Source organism: Acinonyx jubatus, chromosome A3 (assembly GCF_027475565.1).
Source record: "Acinonyx jubatus isolate Ajub_Pintada_27869175 chromosome A3, VMU_Ajub_asm_v1.0, whole genome shotgun sequence".
In the NCBI taxonomy this organism is placed as follows: domain Eukaryota; kingdom Metazoa; phylum Chordata; class Mammalia; order Carnivora; family Felidae; genus Acinonyx; species Acinonyx jubatus.
Genome location: NC_069388.1, coordinates 43783930 through 43804750, shown reverse-complemented (window position 1 = coordinate 43804750; position 20821 = coordinate 43783930). Strand labels below are relative to the sequence as shown.

Genomic DNA, 20821 nt, shown 5'->3' with positions numbered 1-20821 from the left:
CAGAGACACATTAACTACAACTTCCAAGTTGTCTTCCTTATGAAAGACAAAGGGGTCCTCTCTGCATCCCACAGTCTGGCTGACCCACTTCCATGCTCCTGGAGCAGACCCAAGGAAGACACGGCTTCCTGGTGTACCCCGACATCATTTAGAGCAGGCCCCTCCTCCTCTCAGGGGCGGGGATAATGACACAGGCCACACTTTGTATGATCATCGTTGATCTGTTTAAAGAACTTAAAATTTCTCACATTCATTCCCTGGGAGAATCTTCCAGCTTCCATGGTTATTTCTCACTTTGCTAGAAGGGGAGCTGAGACGTAACAGGGGTACCATGAGCATAAGAGTTTCAGTGTTGCTGAACTGGAGAGAGAAGAAGCAGGGAGTGCCTTGCAAGAAGGGGGCCAGGAAGGAGAGGCCGTGAGCCAGAGGGGCAGGGCCCTGGAAGCCAGTGGAGGGGTAGGGGGAAAGGACAGGCATCAACATGACTCTGACATGTCTTTTCTCTCACAGATAGGGCAACATAAGAAGATTCTGGATCAATTACAGTCAGCTGTCTTAAGGAAGGAATTCCAGGAGAAGGAAGGCAGAAGCTATTCCCTTCAGTCTAAAAATAGGAAGAAAGCACAGCCAGCACATACTTACTCTCTAATGGTGGACTGCATGGTGGGTGAGGGAAAACAGGATGATTTCAAGATGAAAAGGCAGATTTGATTGGAGGGGGAATCCAAATTATTTTCTAGGGAGGCACAGATGTACCATCTTAGACACCTCCTCCGGCAAACCTGAGCTATTGCTGCTCCCTGACCCTGGGCAAGTCCCTGAATTTCTGGAGCCTCAGTTTTGCCATCTGTAAAATGGGACCCATGTAATTCGCTGGCCTGCATAGTCGTGAGTACTGAACTAGAAATCCTCCATTGACAGACCCAGCACTCGGTCTTGCAGTATTGAGTCTATGCTTGTTAAAACTTAGGGAAGGGGGAGCCTGGGTGGCTCAGTTGGCCAAGCGTCTGACTCTTGGTTTTGGCTCAGGTCATGATTTTATGGTTCATGGGTTCGAGCCCTGCATTGGGCTCTGTGTTGATACTGCAGAGCCTGGTTGGGAATCGCTCTCTCTCTTGCTCTCTGACCCTGCCCCACTTGCTCTGTCTCTCTCAAAATAACAAATAAACTTAGATTTAAAAAGAAAAAACTTAGGAATGCCTGTGAGAATGTGCATATATTTTCTACGGATGGATTTGCTCGTTACGACTGTGCTATCCGGTATGATAAGCACTAGCCGCATGTGGCTACATACATTTAAATTGATTGAAGTTAAAATTCAGTTCCTTGGTCTCCTTAATTGCAAACCAAGAGCTCAAGAACAACCTGTGGCCCGTGACTACACTCCTGGACAGTGCTTCCCAGGCCATCTCTGGCGGCTTGGTCAGCTAAGTGGTCTCTCTGTGTCCCCACAAAATCCCCTTGGGACGGGGGATTGCAGTCAGAAGAGAGGGAAGCGTTACCTCGGATGGGCCTCACCCCACATGCCCATGCTCAGTTGCCCCAAGGGCCCCCCCAACTGCTGCCAAGTGCTTACCGGGCCCTTCTCCAGGTAGGTGGCCTCCTGAGTCTGGATTTGTGAGCCAATGAAGTGATCTAGAACCTGTCTCTGAGGCCTATCCGCTCTCCCAAGAGGTTTCCCTTCTCTTAATGCCCACAATCTGCAATCTCAAAGCAGAGACGAAGGGTAAAAATAAAGTATTCCTTTTTAGGGCAGCTGTTAGACGGAGGATGTAATGAATCATTTGCATTTATGTAAATTACACGATTATGTAAATTACAGTAACATTTCAATAAAAGGGATGGGTGGGGCCCGCTGGAACTGGGAGAAAGTAGGGCCAGGCAGAGCTGTGCTGCTGATGGAAGTCGGTTGGGGGTGGGTCACTGGCGTGGGACAGATGCAGCAGGACGGTCTGTAAGAGTTTGCAGATGCACATAAGGACATGCACCAAGAACCCAGAATGCTTTCAGAACCTAAGAGGGGACACTTCTCTTGCAGAGAGAGACTCAAGTCATGGGGTGAGCCTCTGGGCCTTGTGCGGCTTCCCCAGGACCTGAGGCTTCTCTATGTGGAATGTCACCAGGGCTAGAGAGAGTTGCCTGATGGGGCGGGAAAGGCAGACAGACACACACTGAATGTTTCTGATACTATAACTGCCATTGACAGTAACACATTCTTAATTTCTTCTGCTTTCTCCCTTCAAGACAACAACAAGCCAAGCAGAAAATAGCACAGAGCCAAGGTAGATGGAACCCAAATATCCAAGTGAACCGAGTCCCTGGTCTCTAAGTTAACGGTCTTTTTTTTTTTTTTAATGTTTATTTATTTTTGAGAGAAAAGGAGAGCAAGTGGGGAAGGGGCAGAGAGAGAGGGAGACACAAAATCTGAAGCAGGCTCCATCCTCTGAGCTGTCCGCACAGAGCCCAATGCAGGATTCAAACTCACTCACCGCGAGATTATGACCTGAGCCGAAGTCAGACGCTCAACCGACTGAGCCACCCAGGCGTCCCTCTTAGTTAACTGTCTTAAGCCCTGTTGGTTTCAGTGCATACATGCTTGTCTTGCTCCTATGTGTTTGCTTGTTGGTCTTATCCACCTCTCAAGCCAGCTTCCATTTCAGCTGCTTCAGACCCAGGTAATCATGACTGTCTGCACTCTCCTGGTCCAGCGGCACAAACGTCCCTGTGGAAGCTGTCTCTCCTGTTGTCTGGATCCAGGGCCCCACAGTTTGTCCTTGGGGCGCCTCTGAACGGGGGTCTGTAAGACCTCTCACTGGGATGTACATAGAAATAGCCATCTGGTCCCACTTAGTCCAGACTTGCCCTCTGGGTGAACGAGCTCTTTATTGCATCCCCCCAGGGGACCAGGAGTTCTGTCTTCTGAACATTTCAGAACCATAAAGAGTGGGTAGAAGGTTAAAAAAAAAACCCTAATAGTTAAAATAAATTGTTCGGATGGTTGGTAATTATTTGTGGATAGGAGGAAGGCTTTTAAATACAGGAATTTTAAGTGTCCACTGCAGGGTCCCATAGGGAACCCCATATTATATAAGGAAGGCCAGAAGGAAAGTGATTTTGTTACCATGACATTGGGGGAAACATAGAAAAAGGAGAACAGGAAACCCTGATAAAAACAGTGGGTGTGAGCAGTAGCCTGGGGCTGGGCCATGGAATAGATTTGGGGACACTGAGAAACCCTTTCTGCTAAATGCCATGCTTCTATGTATGACTGTTCTACTCCTTACGCCAGTTTTAAGACTTATGTGAAAATGACCCCAAAAATGAACAGCAGTCAGAAATCTAGACAAGTGGGCTGCCACGATGTCTTGTGTTTGAGAATCTCAACATCTCCTCTGGAAGCGATCACTGCCAGGCAGCAGAGGACTTATCCCAAGGAAATGGTGTCCAACCGCATTTGAAGTTGAGTTTCTGAGGTGAGCATGCATCAGAATCACCTGAGGGGCAGAGAAGATTGTGACCAACATTCAACTTCCTGGGCTCTCCTCCAGAACCTACTGGATTGAAATCTCAGAGTTACACCTTTTAGATAAGAATGTTGGGTGTTTCCAGGGTGCACTGAAGTTGGCAGGACACCAGTAAAAGTCAGAAGAGCCAAGACTACACGCTGAGGACTCAAGCTTTATCTCTGCCATTACTTTCTAACAGTGGAGAAATGTAATTTTTCTCAAATCGGAAAACTCCAGCCTTGACATCTGGTCTGTAAACACACAGTATAGACCTTCAGGGAATAGCAGAGAATCACTGGCTTTTGCACCTTGCGGCCAGCCATCTGAGGAAAATACAGAGCTGCGGCAGCCTGGGTATTTCAGCTGGCTCAGCTCTGTGATTCACAGCCACGCATGAGGCAGATTACTGGCTAGCCCAAAGACCCTACTCGGGTGGGCATCACCCGCAGCCCAAAGAAGCAAAACCGCTTTACATCTTTACACATCATCATTAGCAACAATTATATTAAAAAAAAAATCATGGGCATGTCCCGATAAATCTGACTGAAGACAAGTTACTTCCCATCGAGTCCAGGAGGTGTCTGTACTGAGAACAGAGAAATAAGCCAGTGTGGGCAATTCACTGTCAGGAGTGCACATGCCAAGTCTGTGCCCTGGGGAAATCTCAGCCTGTACTTTCTGCCTCATCACCTCGCCTTTCTGGGAATGGTCTTCTCTTTCTGAAATGCAGCAAAATACAGAGTTGCATTCATTTGTGCTATCTCCAAGCCATGTCTCTTGAAAACAGTAACTTTCAAAACCCGTCCTAAATTACCCTGCAGGCCGGTTGAGCAAATGGCACACATGATCAATGGGGGTTTCTACGTTGCAGGACAAAGCTCAAAGCTCACTGCAACGAGTGTTTGAGAAGTCTGGGCTGTGTGAACAGCAGAATCTTCTAGATTTGGGGTGATCATACCTTTCTCACAGGTAATAACTGAGAATGAGAACACAGAATCCACACATGTCTTTAAGTCTACCAACTGAAAGTTCAACAGAAGAGGCATGTCTCTAATTCCAATGCAGTGTAAATGAACTCTCTACTCTTGGTCAGATCTTTACCCTCCCGACGGTTAACGGCCCTTGGAAAGAGGTTGTAAACCCAAGATCTTCACTGTCAGGAACTGCTGTTGGCTGAAATACCTACTTGTTCCTTGTAGAAAGCCTTGTATTAAACATCACTTTTAGCTTAATTGTAGAGATATTTACAATTAAATAACCTACAGGGAAGTGCTTTGTAGACAGGTGAGTAAACCCTTCAGTGGATCTATTCCTGTTCTGTAGGTAAGAAAACTGAGACTTGAAGAGACTTTGATTTCTCCAAGGTCATTAGAGCTAGCAAGAAGGGAGAGGACCACAATTAGAAGTCAGATGTGCTAGCTTCCATTTCAGGTCTTTCTGATTTGCCCCCTTTCTTCTGGATGACTCAAGCTAAGGGGTCTGGATTTGTCCCCACAGGTGACATGGAGTCACAAGGGACTGGCATGTACAGGCAGCTCTGAGGACTGCCTGGGGTGAAGGAGGGGGGCTGGCAGCGATGTTACTAGTTTTAAGACTGACCTGCGATGGGTTGTATCAGTTTAGGCCAAAGACATAAAGAGCCTCAAGTAAAATGGGCTATGAAGGGACATACTGAGGACATTTTTACAAGATGAAAATCTACAATTAAGCCAAATGGGTATATGGTGGAATTGGGAGAAAGGTCAACTTAAAGTCATTCTCAGGTTGGGTGGCTAAGAGAGAAATAGGGGCTGAAATACTTGAAAGGGGGTCCTGTCTTGGGGAAGTCATCCTAAGTTTAGAGACATGTTGGGTTTGGGACAGAAGATGTCCGGTACAGACTGGCTTATCCGTGACTGGACCTTTGAGAGATGCCATTGCCAAGAATATAGTGTGAAGGTGTCCACACAAAGGTGGTAATGACCATGGGCACTGTCCTGGGAGAGCATACAGAGAGGCAGAAGTAAGGTCCAAACCCAGGGACACTGACGCTGAAGAGAGTTACAGAGGAGACCATGAGAAAGTGAGAGGCAGTGGTCAGGGGATCACAGGGAAACAGCAGAGGACTCTCATGGAACCAGATAACCAGAGTCAGTCAAATCTCTTGTTGTGAGCACCAAACTATCATGCTGGGGTTCTGGGTGATCAAAGTAGCTGGAAGAAAGAAAAGCCACATCCATGCATAGACATCCATTCGCTCATTCATCATCAGAGACCTTGAACTTACTCCATGCGGAGGAGCTGCATATAACCCCGAGTGGTGAGAAGGACGAGGAAGAGAAACAGCAAGGGACTCAGGTGAGATGTGCATCCCACACTTACCACGATGAGCGCAACCACAGACAGCGTGTAGTAAATCGAATCCCTCAGCAGGCACCACGAGGAAAGAGCCACAACCTGAAGGGAAGGGGGAAAAGACAGTAAGAAACAGGCTATTCCACAGCACAAAGGAGAAAGCCTGGCTCCTGGTGGCTCTGGCCAGTGATAAGCTGGAAATACAACCAAGTATTTCTGTCTCCCGTGCTGGTCCCAGTCAATCTGTCCGGTGATATGAATTTACTGAAGGCCTTTGGGCATATTAGTCTGGATCTTCTGAAAGGCAGATTCCAAGGTAGGATCAAACTTGCAACAATTCTGTGAGGGGGAGACACTCATGTGAGAAAACGGGGAGGGAGTCAGGGCGAAGGTAGGAGTGACCCCTGTGAAGGAGAGAGGGAAGGTCGGGGGGACGTGTTCCAGGCTGCTGGGCAGCGTGGGGAAGGCTCGGCAAAGCTGACTCAAAGACCCGTGTCTCCCAGGAACCCACCAGCCTTAGCATCCCTTATGCCAAGGGGACGTTAGAGCAACCTACTCTGTGTCCTTGTCAATGCTCTAGTGTCTGCTGCAGCCCACGCTCCTGTATACAATGAGCCCCAGGCCTGGGCAGCGGGTGCCCTTCAGAAGGGGCCTGGAAAAGCCCAGTCTGCTACCCTCTTCTCTCACCTCTATTACATGCCTGTCCTTGTCGGCACCTGACTCCTGGTTTCATCAGAATTTTTAAAACATCGATTTGCATATTTATCTAGAGAAAACATTATTCTTGGCAGTTGGGCAATGTCCCTCTAAGGATACAATGGCTCTGCTGTGGGATGAGGCCAGGAGACACACTGCTGGGGGCTATGGCAGCCCTGACCTGCTGCTCCCAGACTTCCTGCAGGAGAAGAAAGCCCCTGGGTGAGACAAAGGAGGGCAATGGAGCCACAGCTGGGCCATGGGGAGGAGTAGCTGTGGGCAAGGGGGGGAGCTGCAGACGCTAGGTCAGGATCCCTGTCCCGGAGGAAAAGTCATTTCTCCTTGGTAAGCCCTTCCAAGTCTCTTTTTAAGGGATGCATGCTATTTTCTCTTTGCTTTGTGGAGCAGGTCCATTTTGACTCTCACAAAGAACCTGGGACAGTCTGGAGAGATGCGTCGGACGTACTTCCTGGGCTGTCATTCATAGCTCCCTCCTGCTTCCCTAGACAAGTGTCAGCCACCCCATGGCCACAGGACATGTCTAGCTGCCTTTGCCCTTGGCCTCGTACGTGAATAAGGACACAGCAAACGTCAGCTGTCAGCCGGGCCAGTGACAGGCACACGCTGCACCAAAGACAATAGAAAAAGGGATTCAGGGACAGGGCCACATTTGGAGCCTCCTCTCTCCCTGACTACTGTGTCAGTCTATAAAGAAAAGATCAGGCAAAGTCAAACCAGAAAAGGATTCAAATAACATGAAAGAATGACTTAAATAGAACCATAAATGAGTAATGAGGCCAGTCTCTTTCCATGAACACATTCTTTCACTTGTTATAGGGACACTTAGGTATTTTCTGGTGCTGATTTTGCCTTATTAGGCTTTGTATTTGCAGATCTAAGTTCCAGATGATGGGGTTGTCAAGAAAAGGACTCATGCCACAGAAATCACTTCAGAACAAATGTAAAGTATTCTTTACCCCTTTAAAAACTTTTTTTAATGTTTATTTATTCTTGAGAGAAAGAGAGAGACAGGGCACGAGCAAGGGAGGGGCAGAGAGAGAGGGAGACACAGAATCTGAAGGAGGCTGCAGGCTTTGAGCTGTCAGCACAGAGCCTGACGTGGGGCTCAAACCCATGAATCTCAAGATCACGACCTGAGCTGAAGTCAAATGCTTAACCGACTGAGCCACCCAGGCACCCCTTCTTTACCCTTTTATCATCCTCTCCCCTTGTACAGTGTACCCATTAGCATCTATGCTCATCTATGGAATACCGTACAGGGGACTGGACTGTCCATTTTCCAGCAGGTCATAAAATGTTGTGAATATTGATTCAATGTATGATGATTAGGCAAATGAACTTAAAACATGTGGCAAATATCAATTCTGAATTTCCTTAAAAAAATCACTTGGGCTTTTAGTTATAGCTCACAGATTGTGGACACATACCATGACCTTTGCTCTTTCTTGTTATAACAGGACAAGGTAATAGTAAAGGGCTTCTTTTTTTCTTTTTTGCAAGATAGACCCCCAAGGGAAAGAGTATATAAGAGCTGATCAGAGCAACAAAATTTTGGATGCTGGAAAGCAGAACAGTGGGCCACTCAGCTAGGCCATGTGCAGAGCTCTAGAAGTGGGAAGAAAGGAGGGTCTGAAAACAGGGACACTGAAAAGCTATTTAATCATTTAATCCATAAACTTCCTCACTCACTTCAAGCAGACCAGTAGTGAGGTGAGGTACCTCCTTCACCTTAATGGAAACAGGAAACCTGGCATGAAGAACATAAGTTCCAGAAAATAGAGGAGAGAGAAAATAATCAAATTAAGTAATTAAAGAAAAATTCCCAGAAGTTATGGATGGGCATTTTCTGAGTAAAACGGCCTCCTGAGTGTTCATCACAATGGACAAAAAAAAAAAAAAGAGAGAAAGAAAAACGATGTACGCTGAGGCATATCATTATGAGTTTTCAGAGTGCTGGCACAGAGGAAAGGTCCTAGAAACCACTAGAAAGAGAGTAATGGGATTACATACAAAGGATCAAAACCAGAATGACATTTTATTTCTCAACAAAAGCACTGAAAACTAAAAGACAATGAGTGACGCCTTTTAAAATTAGAGAGGAAAATGATTTTAGCCTGAAATTCTATGCCCGACCAAACTATTCATTAAAAGCGAGAGAAGCATAAAAATAAAAAGCTAAATTGTCTCAGAAAATTTACTTCCTGTGTACCCTTTCTCAAAGGCTGCTGGAGGATATGCCCCACCAATCACTATGCTGCACATCTAATGTACATCATTTAAAACGCACAGTTGCCTTGGGGCACCTGGGTGACTCAGTTGGTTCAGCGTCCACCTCTTGACTTTGGCTAAGGTCATGATCCTATGGTTTATGAGTTCAAGCCCCATGCCTGGCTCTATGCTGATGGCGCAGAGCCTGCTTGGGATTCTCTGTCTCCCCCTCTCTCTCCCTAAAAATAAATTAATAAACTTAAAAAAAAAAACCCAAAGCAAAACACAGTTGACTCAAAAAGGTGGGAAATTGGTGCTGGTGGGATTGGATGAGAGCTATCTTTTATAATAAGCTTTCTAGAATTGGTTGCCTCTTTCAGCTCTTTGCATATATGACTTCAATAAAAATTAAAACCTAAGAAAGTATGATACAAATTACCCACTTAGATGTGCTGCAAGAAATACATCTTGCATCAGGCCTAAATGCCAACTCTAGTTGAAAAGTGGTTCATTTATCCTCCAGAACAGCTTTCAATCACTAGACCACCATCAAATTTAGCTTCAGATTCAGAGCCCACACCTGAGCAAAACCAATTTTTTTTTCTATAGAAGGGATGACCAAAAGACAAGTAAGGAGTCAAACCAGAGAATTTCTTTCCGTACCCTGGAGGGAATTAATAGAGCATCATTGAGGAGTCCGTGATGTCTGTATTGAGAGCTGTGACCATGACCTCCTGTCTACCTCTACCTTACCTTCCTGTGATCACCATTCATTACCATGGCAGATATTTACCTGACACTTCCTGCAAATACAGGCATTGGGAATGGTTATGTCATCCAATCCTATAGTGACTGATAAGAAGGGTCACTGTCACCCTTGATGGCCAGCAATCTGGGCAAGATGGTGCTAGTAGCAGTGGGGAAGAGCTGCGATCTGAACCCAGGAAGCCTGGGTCTCAAGCCTCTGTCCCTGCACCCTCCGGCACAAGGCCTCCCTGCAGGCAGCAATGAAAGCACACACTGATTCATTACTGCCTCCCACAGAGATCTTTTCTCCATGACTTTAAGTCATTAGGTAGGTGTTTTGGAGATGGTAGCCAAAGGAGGGAAGAGGTGAAGGTGGGAGACAAAAAAGCAGTGACCACAGCTCAATTAAAAAAACCATTCTGCTTTAGGGGCGCCTGCGTGGCTTGGTCGGTTGTGTCAGACTTCAGCTCAGGTCATGATCTCACTGTTGGTGGGTTCGAGCCCCACATCGGGCTCTGTGCTGACAGTTCAGAGCCTGGAGCCTGCTTCCGGTTCTGTATCTTTCTCTCTCTCTGCCCCTCCCCCACTCTCACTCTGTCTTTCTCTGTCTCTTGAAAATAAATAAATGTTAAAAAAAATTAAAAAAAACATTCTGCTTTAAAAAGATTCAGGGCAAGTAATCAAAGAAGAAAGGAGTTGCCATAAAGACTGTAGACATGGACACGGTATAGACATATTCCAGGAGCAAGAGAGTCCGTTAAACAAACCGGAAACTCCTCTGTTTAGTTAGTTTGGTTGGTTAAAACAAACAAACACCAACACAGCTCATTGTTCTGTGTGTGAATGTTTCACTTTTCCATAGATTGGGGGACGTGGGGTCTAAGTCATTCCCTTTGCTTCTCGGTGAAGGGTCTTTTTTCTTTACATGGGGGTCAGCAACCATCTGACTCAGATCCTGAACATATTTATTGATAGAGAGGGACATGTTAGCACTTCTGCATCAAACTGGGAGCCTCTCTGTCATCTGTTGGCAGGTGTCTCCCAACTCAGAGCAGGGGAGGCACCGATGAGAAGACAATGCTTCCTTAGCGCTCTGCAAAATGGCTGCAAGGAAGACTGAGAAGTCACTTTGGTGAAGAGACTAGAACAGGGCTCCTGGGAGAAAACCAACAGTGAGTAATCCTGCCCTTGACCTCGTTAATCAATGATACAGATGGTGCAGATTACAGAAGGCCATCGCTGGCACACTCCTCCATAAATTAAAGGCAGAGGCTCTATTTCCCCTAGCTCCAGGAATCCTTCACAATTGAAATTTCATCTTGGTATTTCTTGATCATCTTTTCTATTTCTGGAGTGCATTTCACACTTTTTCTATTGAATATGCAGCTTTAGTTTCCTTTTTATAATTTCATTTAGTTTCACAGTGGCATAATGCCAAAAGAAAAAAAACCCCAAAACATCACACTTCCAAAACAGAGGGAAAAACACATTCTCCTTTATTCAAATGTTGAGTGATAATCTTCTTGAATTCCGGCTCCTTCGAGGAGGTTAAAAGTTAACTAACTGTTCACAATAAAATGATATATTTTTTGTAGATGATTACTGCAAATCTACATGCAACTGTTTATATATAGGATAACATACACACATAAAATATATGGAGATATATGGTATAAATGTATATAATGCAATGTAATATATATGATGATTTTTTTAATGTTTATTTTTGAGAGAGACAGAGAGAGAGAGAGAGAGAGAGAGAGAGAGAGAGCAAGCACGAGTGGGGGAGGGGCAGATAGAGAGGGAGACACAGAATCTGAAGCAGGCTCCAGGCTTTGAGCTGTCAGCACAGAGCCTGATTTGGGGCTCAAACCCACGAACTGTGAGATCATGACCTGCGCTAGTTGGACGCTCAACTGACTGAGCCACCCAGGCGCCCCATGACGAGTTTTCTCGATGAACAGTGGAATTTGACGTTGTAGACACATTTTAAAAGGCACAAACACCCTGGGCTTGTAAGTGCTTTGCCTTTTTGAAAAACGATTGAAGCAGTCGGAACAGCATAATAGTTACACGACACAAAACATACAACGATCCTCTCAGAGAAATGTTTGTTATTTCACACAGATTTCACGGAAAAAGGATTAGAAAAATCATAACATGAGTTTTGTTCCAAGCTTTTGAGCTGACACAATTTCTACAGCCAATTCTTATCTCAGGAAAGACAGCCATACGACGTGGGGCAAGGATGGGCCTCCGGGGTGTTCCCCAAACACTCTGGGAGCACATAAAATTCACAAGCGGTGTTCAGAACAGGTGAGGGCCTGACCCAGGTTTTCCTCCCATGGGGAAGTCTTGGCACTGATGTCTGTTCATTATTTAACTACACTTTTTTTTTATGTTTATTTTTGAGAGAGAGAGAGAGAGCGTCTCTGTTGGCAGAGGAGGGGAGGGGCAGATAGAGAGGGAGACACAGAATTCGAAGCAGGCTCCAGGCTCTGAGCTGTCAGCACAGAGCCCAACATGGGGCTCGAACCCACGAACCATGAGATCATGACCTGAGCGGAAGTCAGATATTCAACCAACTGAGCCACCAAGGCACCCTTTAAACAATTTTTTTTTAATGTTTATTTTTGAAAGAGAGAGAGAGAGACAGAGCATGAGTAGGGGGAGGGGCAGACAGAGAGGGAGACACAGAATCCGAAGTAGGTTCCAGGCTCTGAGCTGTCGGCACACAGCCTGACATGGGGCTTGAACCCACGAGACGTGAGATCATGACCTGAGTCGAGGTTGGACGCTTAACCGACTGAGCCACCCTGGCGCCCCTCAACTACTTTTTAAATACTTTGATCCTGGGAAAACCCGATATATAAATGACTCCTGCTTTCTGGTTTACAGTCAGAAATGGACGGTAATAATCAGGTCATGTAAAAAGACAATACCATGCTTTTGCAGAATACAGTGAACTTTGGCTTATTAATCTTCACAAATTAAAATTCACAAAATGAATTTATATTTAAAAATTCTTTTTCTAGGAAATCTCATCTTGAGTTATACTTTTAGGTGAGGAAAACAAATGAGAAGTAAACAAGCTGCCACTGGAGATATAGTTAAATAAACATGAGGGCACACCAGGACAGGGCAGACACACAGTAATGTCTTGAACGGTCTTCATTGATTGTACTGAACAATAACCATGGACGCTCATCATGACCCAGAGCACCCAGGACTCAGAAGTGCCTTCTCAATCATCCAAAACATTAGTGCAGGAGTTTTCATGTCAAATGTAAGCTGTTGCCTGGTAGGTGTTCAAAATGTGGTAGCTCAGGCTGTTCTCATACACATCAAACTTCACAAGGAGTCAGCTTTGCCTTAAGGAAGAAAATCCCAGACTTGCCGGCTGTGCTCCTGGAGCCCTTTGTCCACTCTAGGACAGGGTGTAGAGCATACATTCACCATCAGGCATTGCTGTGCCAGGTGCCGGCACCAGGTACAAGTAAATGTAGGGTATGAGGGTAATTTCACCTAACGGGGATGTGATTCCACCCAGAAATAGAGCCCGAGGCAAGGATTTGAGTTCACCAAGGTTATTTGGGAGGTGGTGGTAGGAAACATTGCTAGGGTCTGGGGAAAGTGAGGTAGATGACAGAAAGAAGACAAGGGGCAAATTACAGTAGGGGGCAACTGGGGTGCAATCCTGATTCCTGGTGGGGAGTTCTGGGAGGCCCTGGAGAACACGCTTCTCCCCTTGTCTCGCCCCAGGGCAGAGGGAGCTGGAGTATTTATCCACCCACTCCCATTGGTCATGGTTGAGGGCTGCACCCAGGACTGTTAATACCTGGTACTCCCTGTCCAGGGGCAGTGACCAAGGAGAGCTGTCAGACAGAGAAATGCAGTCAGGCTGGTGGGAACTGAAATGGAGAGGATGAGGGATCACGGGTGGGGCACCAGCAGTGTCTGCCGTATCCAAAACACGGATTTACACAATAATAATCAGGGTAAGCATTCTCTCCATCTCTCTCCCCCCAACCCCCCCCCTCTCTCTCTCTCACACACACACACACACAGTACTGTAAACTTAAAAATACAACCCAATCCCATTTACATAAGGTTTGAAAGCACAGCATACTAACTTATGCTGGTTTTTTTTTTTTTAAGTTTATTTATTTATTTTTAAGTAACCTCTACCTCCAATGTGGGACTCTAACTAGCAACCGTGAGATCAAGAGTCGCATGCTTTACTGACTGTGCCAGCCAGGTGCCCCCAAAACTATGCTGTTTAAGTCTGGAATGGTGTTCCCCTTGGGCCAGGGATAGAGTCTGAAAGGGCATTCTCCTTCTTGATCAGGGTGCTGGTTACTGGGTGTGCTTGGTTGGGAAAAGTCATTGAGATGTACTGATGATATGTGCACTTTCCTGAATGTTTGTGGTACTCCAATAAAAACGCTACCCACACAAAACAAAAATGCAATTACAGTGCTAGTTATTAATATTAATGACACATATTAACTTTAATAGTAACTACTCCATCACACTTGGAGTTGGCTTATTAGTGAAGTTTCCAGGTAAGATACAGGACACAGGATACAGTTAAATATGAATTTCAGGTAACAACAATAATTAAAAAAATAGAAGTATAATTTCAAATATCACCTGGGAAATATATTAAAAATATATTTGTTGCTTATCTGAAATTGCGATTTAATTGGGTGACTTCTATTTTTACTTGCTATATCTGGTAATCTTCCTTATGACATTTCAGGCCTTGGTTAAGATAACTACTTTGCCTTTCCTTTAAATAAGTACAAAATTGGAGGTTTAGTGAGTTTGGAATGAATATTCTTAAGGGAAAGGGAAAGCTAAATTTTTTCTATATTGTCTATCTTCTGCTGGATATTGATTGCTGTTTTATTCTGGTTGTTGGGCCTGCTCAGAGTATCTTTTTACCTTTGTTTCTTGTTAACTGCAGTAATTGCCAATGCCAAGATGTACATTATAGTATTTTGTGGTTGTAGGGGGGATTTCTACAACACCAAGACTTTTGGCTTCTCTCGGAAGTATCTGAAGACCTGGCAACCTGGGGCATTCTCACATCACTGTGGAGCCATCAGGCATGCCTTCTTTAGATAGGACATACATTCATCAGCTTAACACTGTCCCCTTGATTCTACTGCCCCAACTCCAAAGTCAAGAGTCAGCTGCCATATATTACTTTCTTTCTGCTCTTGTTCTTAGACTGACCACTTCACTCATGTATTATATTCCTGGGCTCTGCAGGAATATACATTTGTGATTCCTGACCTAAAAGAATTATTTTAATTAGTGTTGACAATACTAAAGGCACCAGCTGCCATTTCTTCACAGTACAACATTGTGTTGGAGGTCTTCAACATTTTGTGTGATGCATGCCTTCATACCTTATGGACCCCTTTTCAGAAGTGTGTATTGAAAGATATAAAATAAATAACAAAGAATTACAAAGAAGCATATTTCTTGAAATATGGTTATCAAAACATTGAGATATTAGTGATATATGTGTTTATTTATTAACAAGAGCCAGTAAGCTTCCTTATTGTAAGAAGAGTTAGCCATTTCAATGTAGTGATGAGTAAGAAGAGCGACCCAAGATAATCTGCAATCTCTGTAATGTAGCATGAAGGTTATCTTGTATTTCTGCTGGAGATAAAATCAGGTACTGTGACTACTACTATGGCTTGGTGCCTCATGAATAATAAAGTAAAATGTTAAACATACGTGGTCAGTAAAAATAAGTAAGGATGTAATTTTTTTCTCACTCAAGTTCACAGACTCCTCTAATCTAGTTTTTGGAAACAGAAGTCCTGAGGTTCTACTCCTTCTTGGCTCCTGGCTTTTCATTATTTCCTCAGTTGTCCCTTCTGCTAGAAAGGGTGTGGGAGGTGAGGGGGCTCTCTGGGTATGCAGATGAGAACTCAGATGGAGGGGTTTGATGCTAATGGCAAAAACACTATTTGCTCAAAACCACACTCAGATATCACCTCACACCAGTCAGAGTGGCCAAAATGAACAAATCAGGAGACTATAGATGCTGGAGAGGATGTGGAGAAACGGGAACCCTCTTGCACTGTTGGTGGGAATGCAAATTGGTGAAGCCACTCTGGAAAGCAGTGTGGAGGTTCCTCAGAAAATTAAAAATAGACCTACCCTATGACCCAGCAATAGCACTGCTACGAATTTATCCAAGGGATACAGGAGTACTGATGCATAGGGGCACTTGTACCCCAATGTTTACAGCAGCACTCTCAACAATAGCCAAATTATGGAAAGAGCCGAAATGTCCATCAACTGATGAATGGATACAGAAATTGTGGTTTATATACACAATGGAGAACTACGTGGCAATGAGAAAGAATGAAATATGGCCCTCTGTAGCAACGTGGATGGAACTGGAGAGTGTCATGCTAAGTGAAATAAGCCATACAGAGAAAGACAGATACCATATGTTTTCACTCTTATGTGGATCCTGGGAAACTTAACAGAAACCCATGGGGGAGGGGAAGGGAAAAAAAAAGAGGTTAGAGTGGGAGAGAGCCAAAGCATAAGAGACTCTTATAAACTGAGAACAAACTGAGGTTTGATGGGGGGTGGGAGGGAGGGGAGGGTGGGTGATGGGTATTGAGGAGGGCATCTGTTGGGATGAGCACTGAGTGTTGTATGGAAACCAATTTGACAATAAATTTCACATATTGAAGAAAAAACACTATTTGGGGCGATCTGGTGATTTCAATTATGTGTGTTTCTGTTTCAGCCATTATTGTGGAGAGAAACTTGGCTATATTTATATCATTTTCCAAGAAGAATTGAAGTGGCTCACAAATATTCATTCTTCCACCTCATCCTAGTAAGTGCAGAATGGGTGTCAGTCCTCTGGGTGAAGAGATGCTCTCCCCACAGCTTGGTGCATGCCTCCTATTTACCCCAAGTGTGGTCCAGAACAGCTGCTTTGAACTGCAGCTCTCAGGCCCTGAGCTAGAACTGCTGAATCAGAATCTGCATCTTAACAAGACCCCCAGATGACCCACATTCACATTACAGTGGGAGAAGTGCTGGACCAGAGGACAGAGAATTTTTTGGGTCTGGATCACACCTGTGGAACTGAAATGAAAAGAGCAGGAGGCTGGTAGGGTGGCCCTTGGCCTTCACACTGGGCAGTGGGGCTGGACTCAATGCTGTGGGCATGAGTAGTTACTTAGGATCTTCACGCCAAAGAGCAACTGTATATGTCTGAGCTGTAGCTGCAAATTAGAAGCACCCTAATGCTTCTATATATGGAATTTCTTACTTCATCAGTTTCTAGCATCAACTTTGCTGAAGATGCTGGGAGATCACCCCTTTGTATTGTCCCTTTGTAGAACCATGCTAGAGAATTCCAGCTCCCTTGTGCACTCTCCTATTCTATCTGCTAAATAGATGGGATAAAGAATCCAAAGAAGACTGGTGCTGAATTTATTTTTATTTTATTAAAATTATTTTTAATGTTTAATCACTTTTGAGAGAGAGAGACAAGAGAGAGAGAACATGAGCAGGGGAGGGGCAGAGAGAGAGGGAGACACAGAATCTGAAGCAGACTCCAGGCTCTGAGCTGTCAGCACAGAGCCCACATGGGGCTCAAACCCACAAACCGTGAGATCATGACCTGAGCCAAAGTCAGACGGTCAACTGACTGAGCCCAGGCACCCTGAATTTATTTTTAAATTTATACTATTTGAGGTAGCAGCCAGATATACGTAGGAAGCAGGCATCTCCTCATTTCATTGGTTATGAAACCTAGAAGAACAGTCTCAAGCTAAAGGATCATGTCAGTGTCCCAATCTGTGATGCATCATCATAGGTAGTAGGGTCCCCAAATGCTGTGGGGCTTCTCTTCATTTGGAGTACTGATGAAAAAGGAAGTTAATACATATCATTTGAGTTCTGACATGAGATAGCAAAGACCATGTATTTGAGTTAGGCTTATGGAAATAAGACCCTGGCTTAAATTACACAATTACAATAGTGTTTGATGTCCATAATAGTGCTACATGCAGAAGCTGATGTCCTTGCTGTCGGAAACCTGGTAGTGGAATCATGAGGGACAGGACACACCACTTCCCTCTAAACATTAAAATATTCAAGACAAAAAGGACAGAAAAACAGTAGAGCCAGCTCCCCCCACCCCCACCCCAGCTCACAGACTTAGGTATGGATTTAGAAGTGTTCCTTTCATCCCTGGAAGGATCCATGTTTCTCTGGCTTCATCAAGTTATAGAGGAAAGGCAACATGGATTATATACTTTAAAAATTAAGATGTCTACCCACTGTTTGACAAAGAATAGGACTTTAGCAATGCAGGAGTTAGTCTGACTTAGACTATGTGTTCAAAGGAAACGTGGGAGGCCACCACCTGTGGGGGCTCTAGGTTGGGAAGGAAGCACCTGTCCCCTACTCGTGAGTGGATGCAGGGCAGTGATATTTTCATACTAAAAAAATACTGGTTGCTACGTCTGTGTGGCTCATCCGGCTGCAGTTGATCTGTCAGGCAATCTATTTTAAGCAATTTCTGTGACTCAGGGCAGGGACAGCAGGTGACGTTCATGAATTGATTCTGCAGCCAGGGCAAATTGAACCAAGAACATTTCTTTAATGAGTGCTTGGAAGATATCCCCCCCCCCCCCACATTAAGGAAATCAAGAATTAAAACATGGTGACACCAATAACACATCCTGGCTTTATCTGTGTTAGGCAATAACACAGAGAGCTGAGGGAACGGAGTGATCAGGGCAGCCAGTAACACCAGCCAGCCAGCCAAAACCTCCTTCCCCAGGAGCTGAATAGTTCTCAGCCAAAAACATGGCAAGAGGTTATCTAAGAAGTTAGGTTAATTTTTCACTTTGCAGATGACTGTGTTAGGTGGAAGGTAGTTAGCATCTTAGCTGTTGATGAAATAAGAAATGTAATCAAAAGGCAGTATGGAAAGTACAATAGTAGGGATACGTGTTTACACTGTGCAGAGGAAGCCAAGACAAGGAGTGGGTTCCAGGTGACTCCCAGGAATGGAGATCCCTGTCCCTCTGTCCGCACTTCCCTCCTCGGCATTCATTCTCTGCACTTTTCAGTTTCTCCCCAGGTTAACCATTAATGTGCTGTGTGATCAGGAGCATGGCCTATGCTCTTCCTTTTCTCAGTCCTCTACCTGGAATAATATTTACCCACACTAGACTCTCAGCAACGTGCAAGGATTTATATAACAATGAGAAAATCCTATAATTTGGAAGTGAAAGGGATCTTGGGCATGTGTGCATTTGAAACAAAGAGCACTTGGCAAGTTGTGGCCTTATCTGGAGCACCCTATCTCATTTCTAGGCAGGAAAAGGCCTCTGTGAGCAATTTGGAACCTTCCGGGACCAGTAGTAGGGCTGTTTCCAAAGAGGCCCTGGTACGCAGTGAAGCCCCTTCCTATAACAGTCAACGCCTTAAAATTAGTTCTTCTGTGTCAAATATTATACTAAGCACCTTATAAGCCTTTTCCTTCCAATCTTTCAATACTTTCATTTTACAGATGAGTCAACTAAGGCTTAGTGAGGTTACACAATTACCTACAGTTCACAGTTTGAAAGTGATTGAATCACATCTTGAACCAGGGGTGAATACCCACAGAGCCCCCATGGTCAGCTCCTTGCAGGTGACTGGCAAGAATTATCTGCTCATAAGAATGACTTGGGTGTGTTTGACAAATACAGATTCCTGAGCTCAATCCAGACCTTCTGAATCAGACTCTCTCAGGAGGCCTGGTTCTCAGCCTTGGCTGCCCTTTGGAATCATCTGGAAGTTTTATGAAACACTCATGCTTGAGTCCCCCCTTCAGAGATGGTGAGTTAGCTGAGCTGGGCTGTGGTTTGGCCGCTGGAATTTTTCACTCGCAGGTGGTTCTAACATCCAGCAGGGGTTAACACCACTGCCCCTTCCTGCTATGACCTGTTAGAGTCACAAATGTCCAGATAGTAAGAAATGAGAAACTACCCTGTGCTCCCCAGTCACACACAGCGTGGAAGAAAACCCCATTCTCTGTGTATGAGGTTTTGAGAGATGACAATGAATTTTATATCTTCCTTATGAATATTTCAGAGTCTACACACTAGGAGTGTTGCCATTCATCACTCTGCTTATAAAGTAAATCTGTTTTAAAATCTCTTCTGGATTTATAATAAAAATTCAGTTTGAGAGTCATGTCAGTGTAAAACAAGAAGTGTAGAATTGTTGGATTTAACTTCATAGCTGAAAAGACGCAAAGGCTAGGGGCTGAAGTCATCGGACGGCTTGCACACTTGCAGGACTGGTGGCTCATGTGGGCCACAGACTGAGATCTCAGCTGGGGCCACTGACCAAACTCACACATGGCCTCTCCACGTGGCAGGAGCTTCCTCGCAGTAGGGCAGCCTCAGGGCGGTCAGACACTTAAGTGGGGGGTCAGGGCTCTGAACGCAAGCGTCCCAAGAGAATAAGCAAAAGCTGTATAGTGTTTTAGGACCTGGCCTCAGGGATCATATAGCTTCATTTTACTGTCACAAGACTGATAAAGTCTAATCATTATCTGGAGCTTTTAAATTGGATAGAAGTACTGGCAGGACAATTTTAATACATTTCCTTTCCAATGAAACAAACACTTAAAGTAATAAAATGTTTAAATCAAATTTCCAAAGGGTGCATTTGGTTGCATAAATCACACACATTTATACAAATGATCTCTGATCCTGGGAGACAGAAGAAACATAAACTGAGTTTTCAGAAATGTCTTCCTACTTCCATCTGATTTTAAAGGAAAAGTCCTCTGAAATTTGTAAGTTTTGTGTAAATAAACTTTAATTTTTTCAATGTTTATTCATTTTTGAGAGACAGAGACAGAGTGTGAGTGGGGGAGGGACAAAGAGAGAGGGAGACACAGAATCCAAAGCAAGCTTCAGGCTCTGAACTGACAGCACAGAGCCCAACGTGCGGCCCGAACCCACAAACTGCAAGATCATGACCTGAGCTGAAGTCGGACACTCAACCGACTGAGCCGCCCAGGTGCCCTGTGTAAATAAACTTTAAAACATAGGATTGATGATTATGGTTAAAAAAAAGTCACGCTGGGTGATGGGTATTAAGGAGGGCGCACTTGTGATGAGCACTGGGTGTTGTGGGTAAGTGATGAATTACTATATTCTACACCTGAAACTAATACTGCACTGTATGTTAACTGGAATTTAAATAAAAACTTGAAAAAGAAAAAAATATCAAGCCATAAACAGGGT

General features: G+C 44.6%; 1 protein-coding gene across 2 annotated transcripts in view; it reads right to left on the bottom strand.

Moving 5' to 3' along the window:
* Positions 1-20821, bottom strand: part of SLC24A3 (solute carrier family 24 member 3) — a 481010-nt gene that overhangs the window by 60893 nt on the left and 399296 nt on the right. For both annotated transcript variants that reach the window (XM_027069494.2, XM_053200292.1), the window contains exon 7: positions 5868-5942. In XM_027069494.2, the coding sequence (XP_026925295.1) occupies positions 5868-5942 (75 nt within the window). The remainder of the gene's footprint in view (positions 1-5867; positions 5943-20821) is intronic.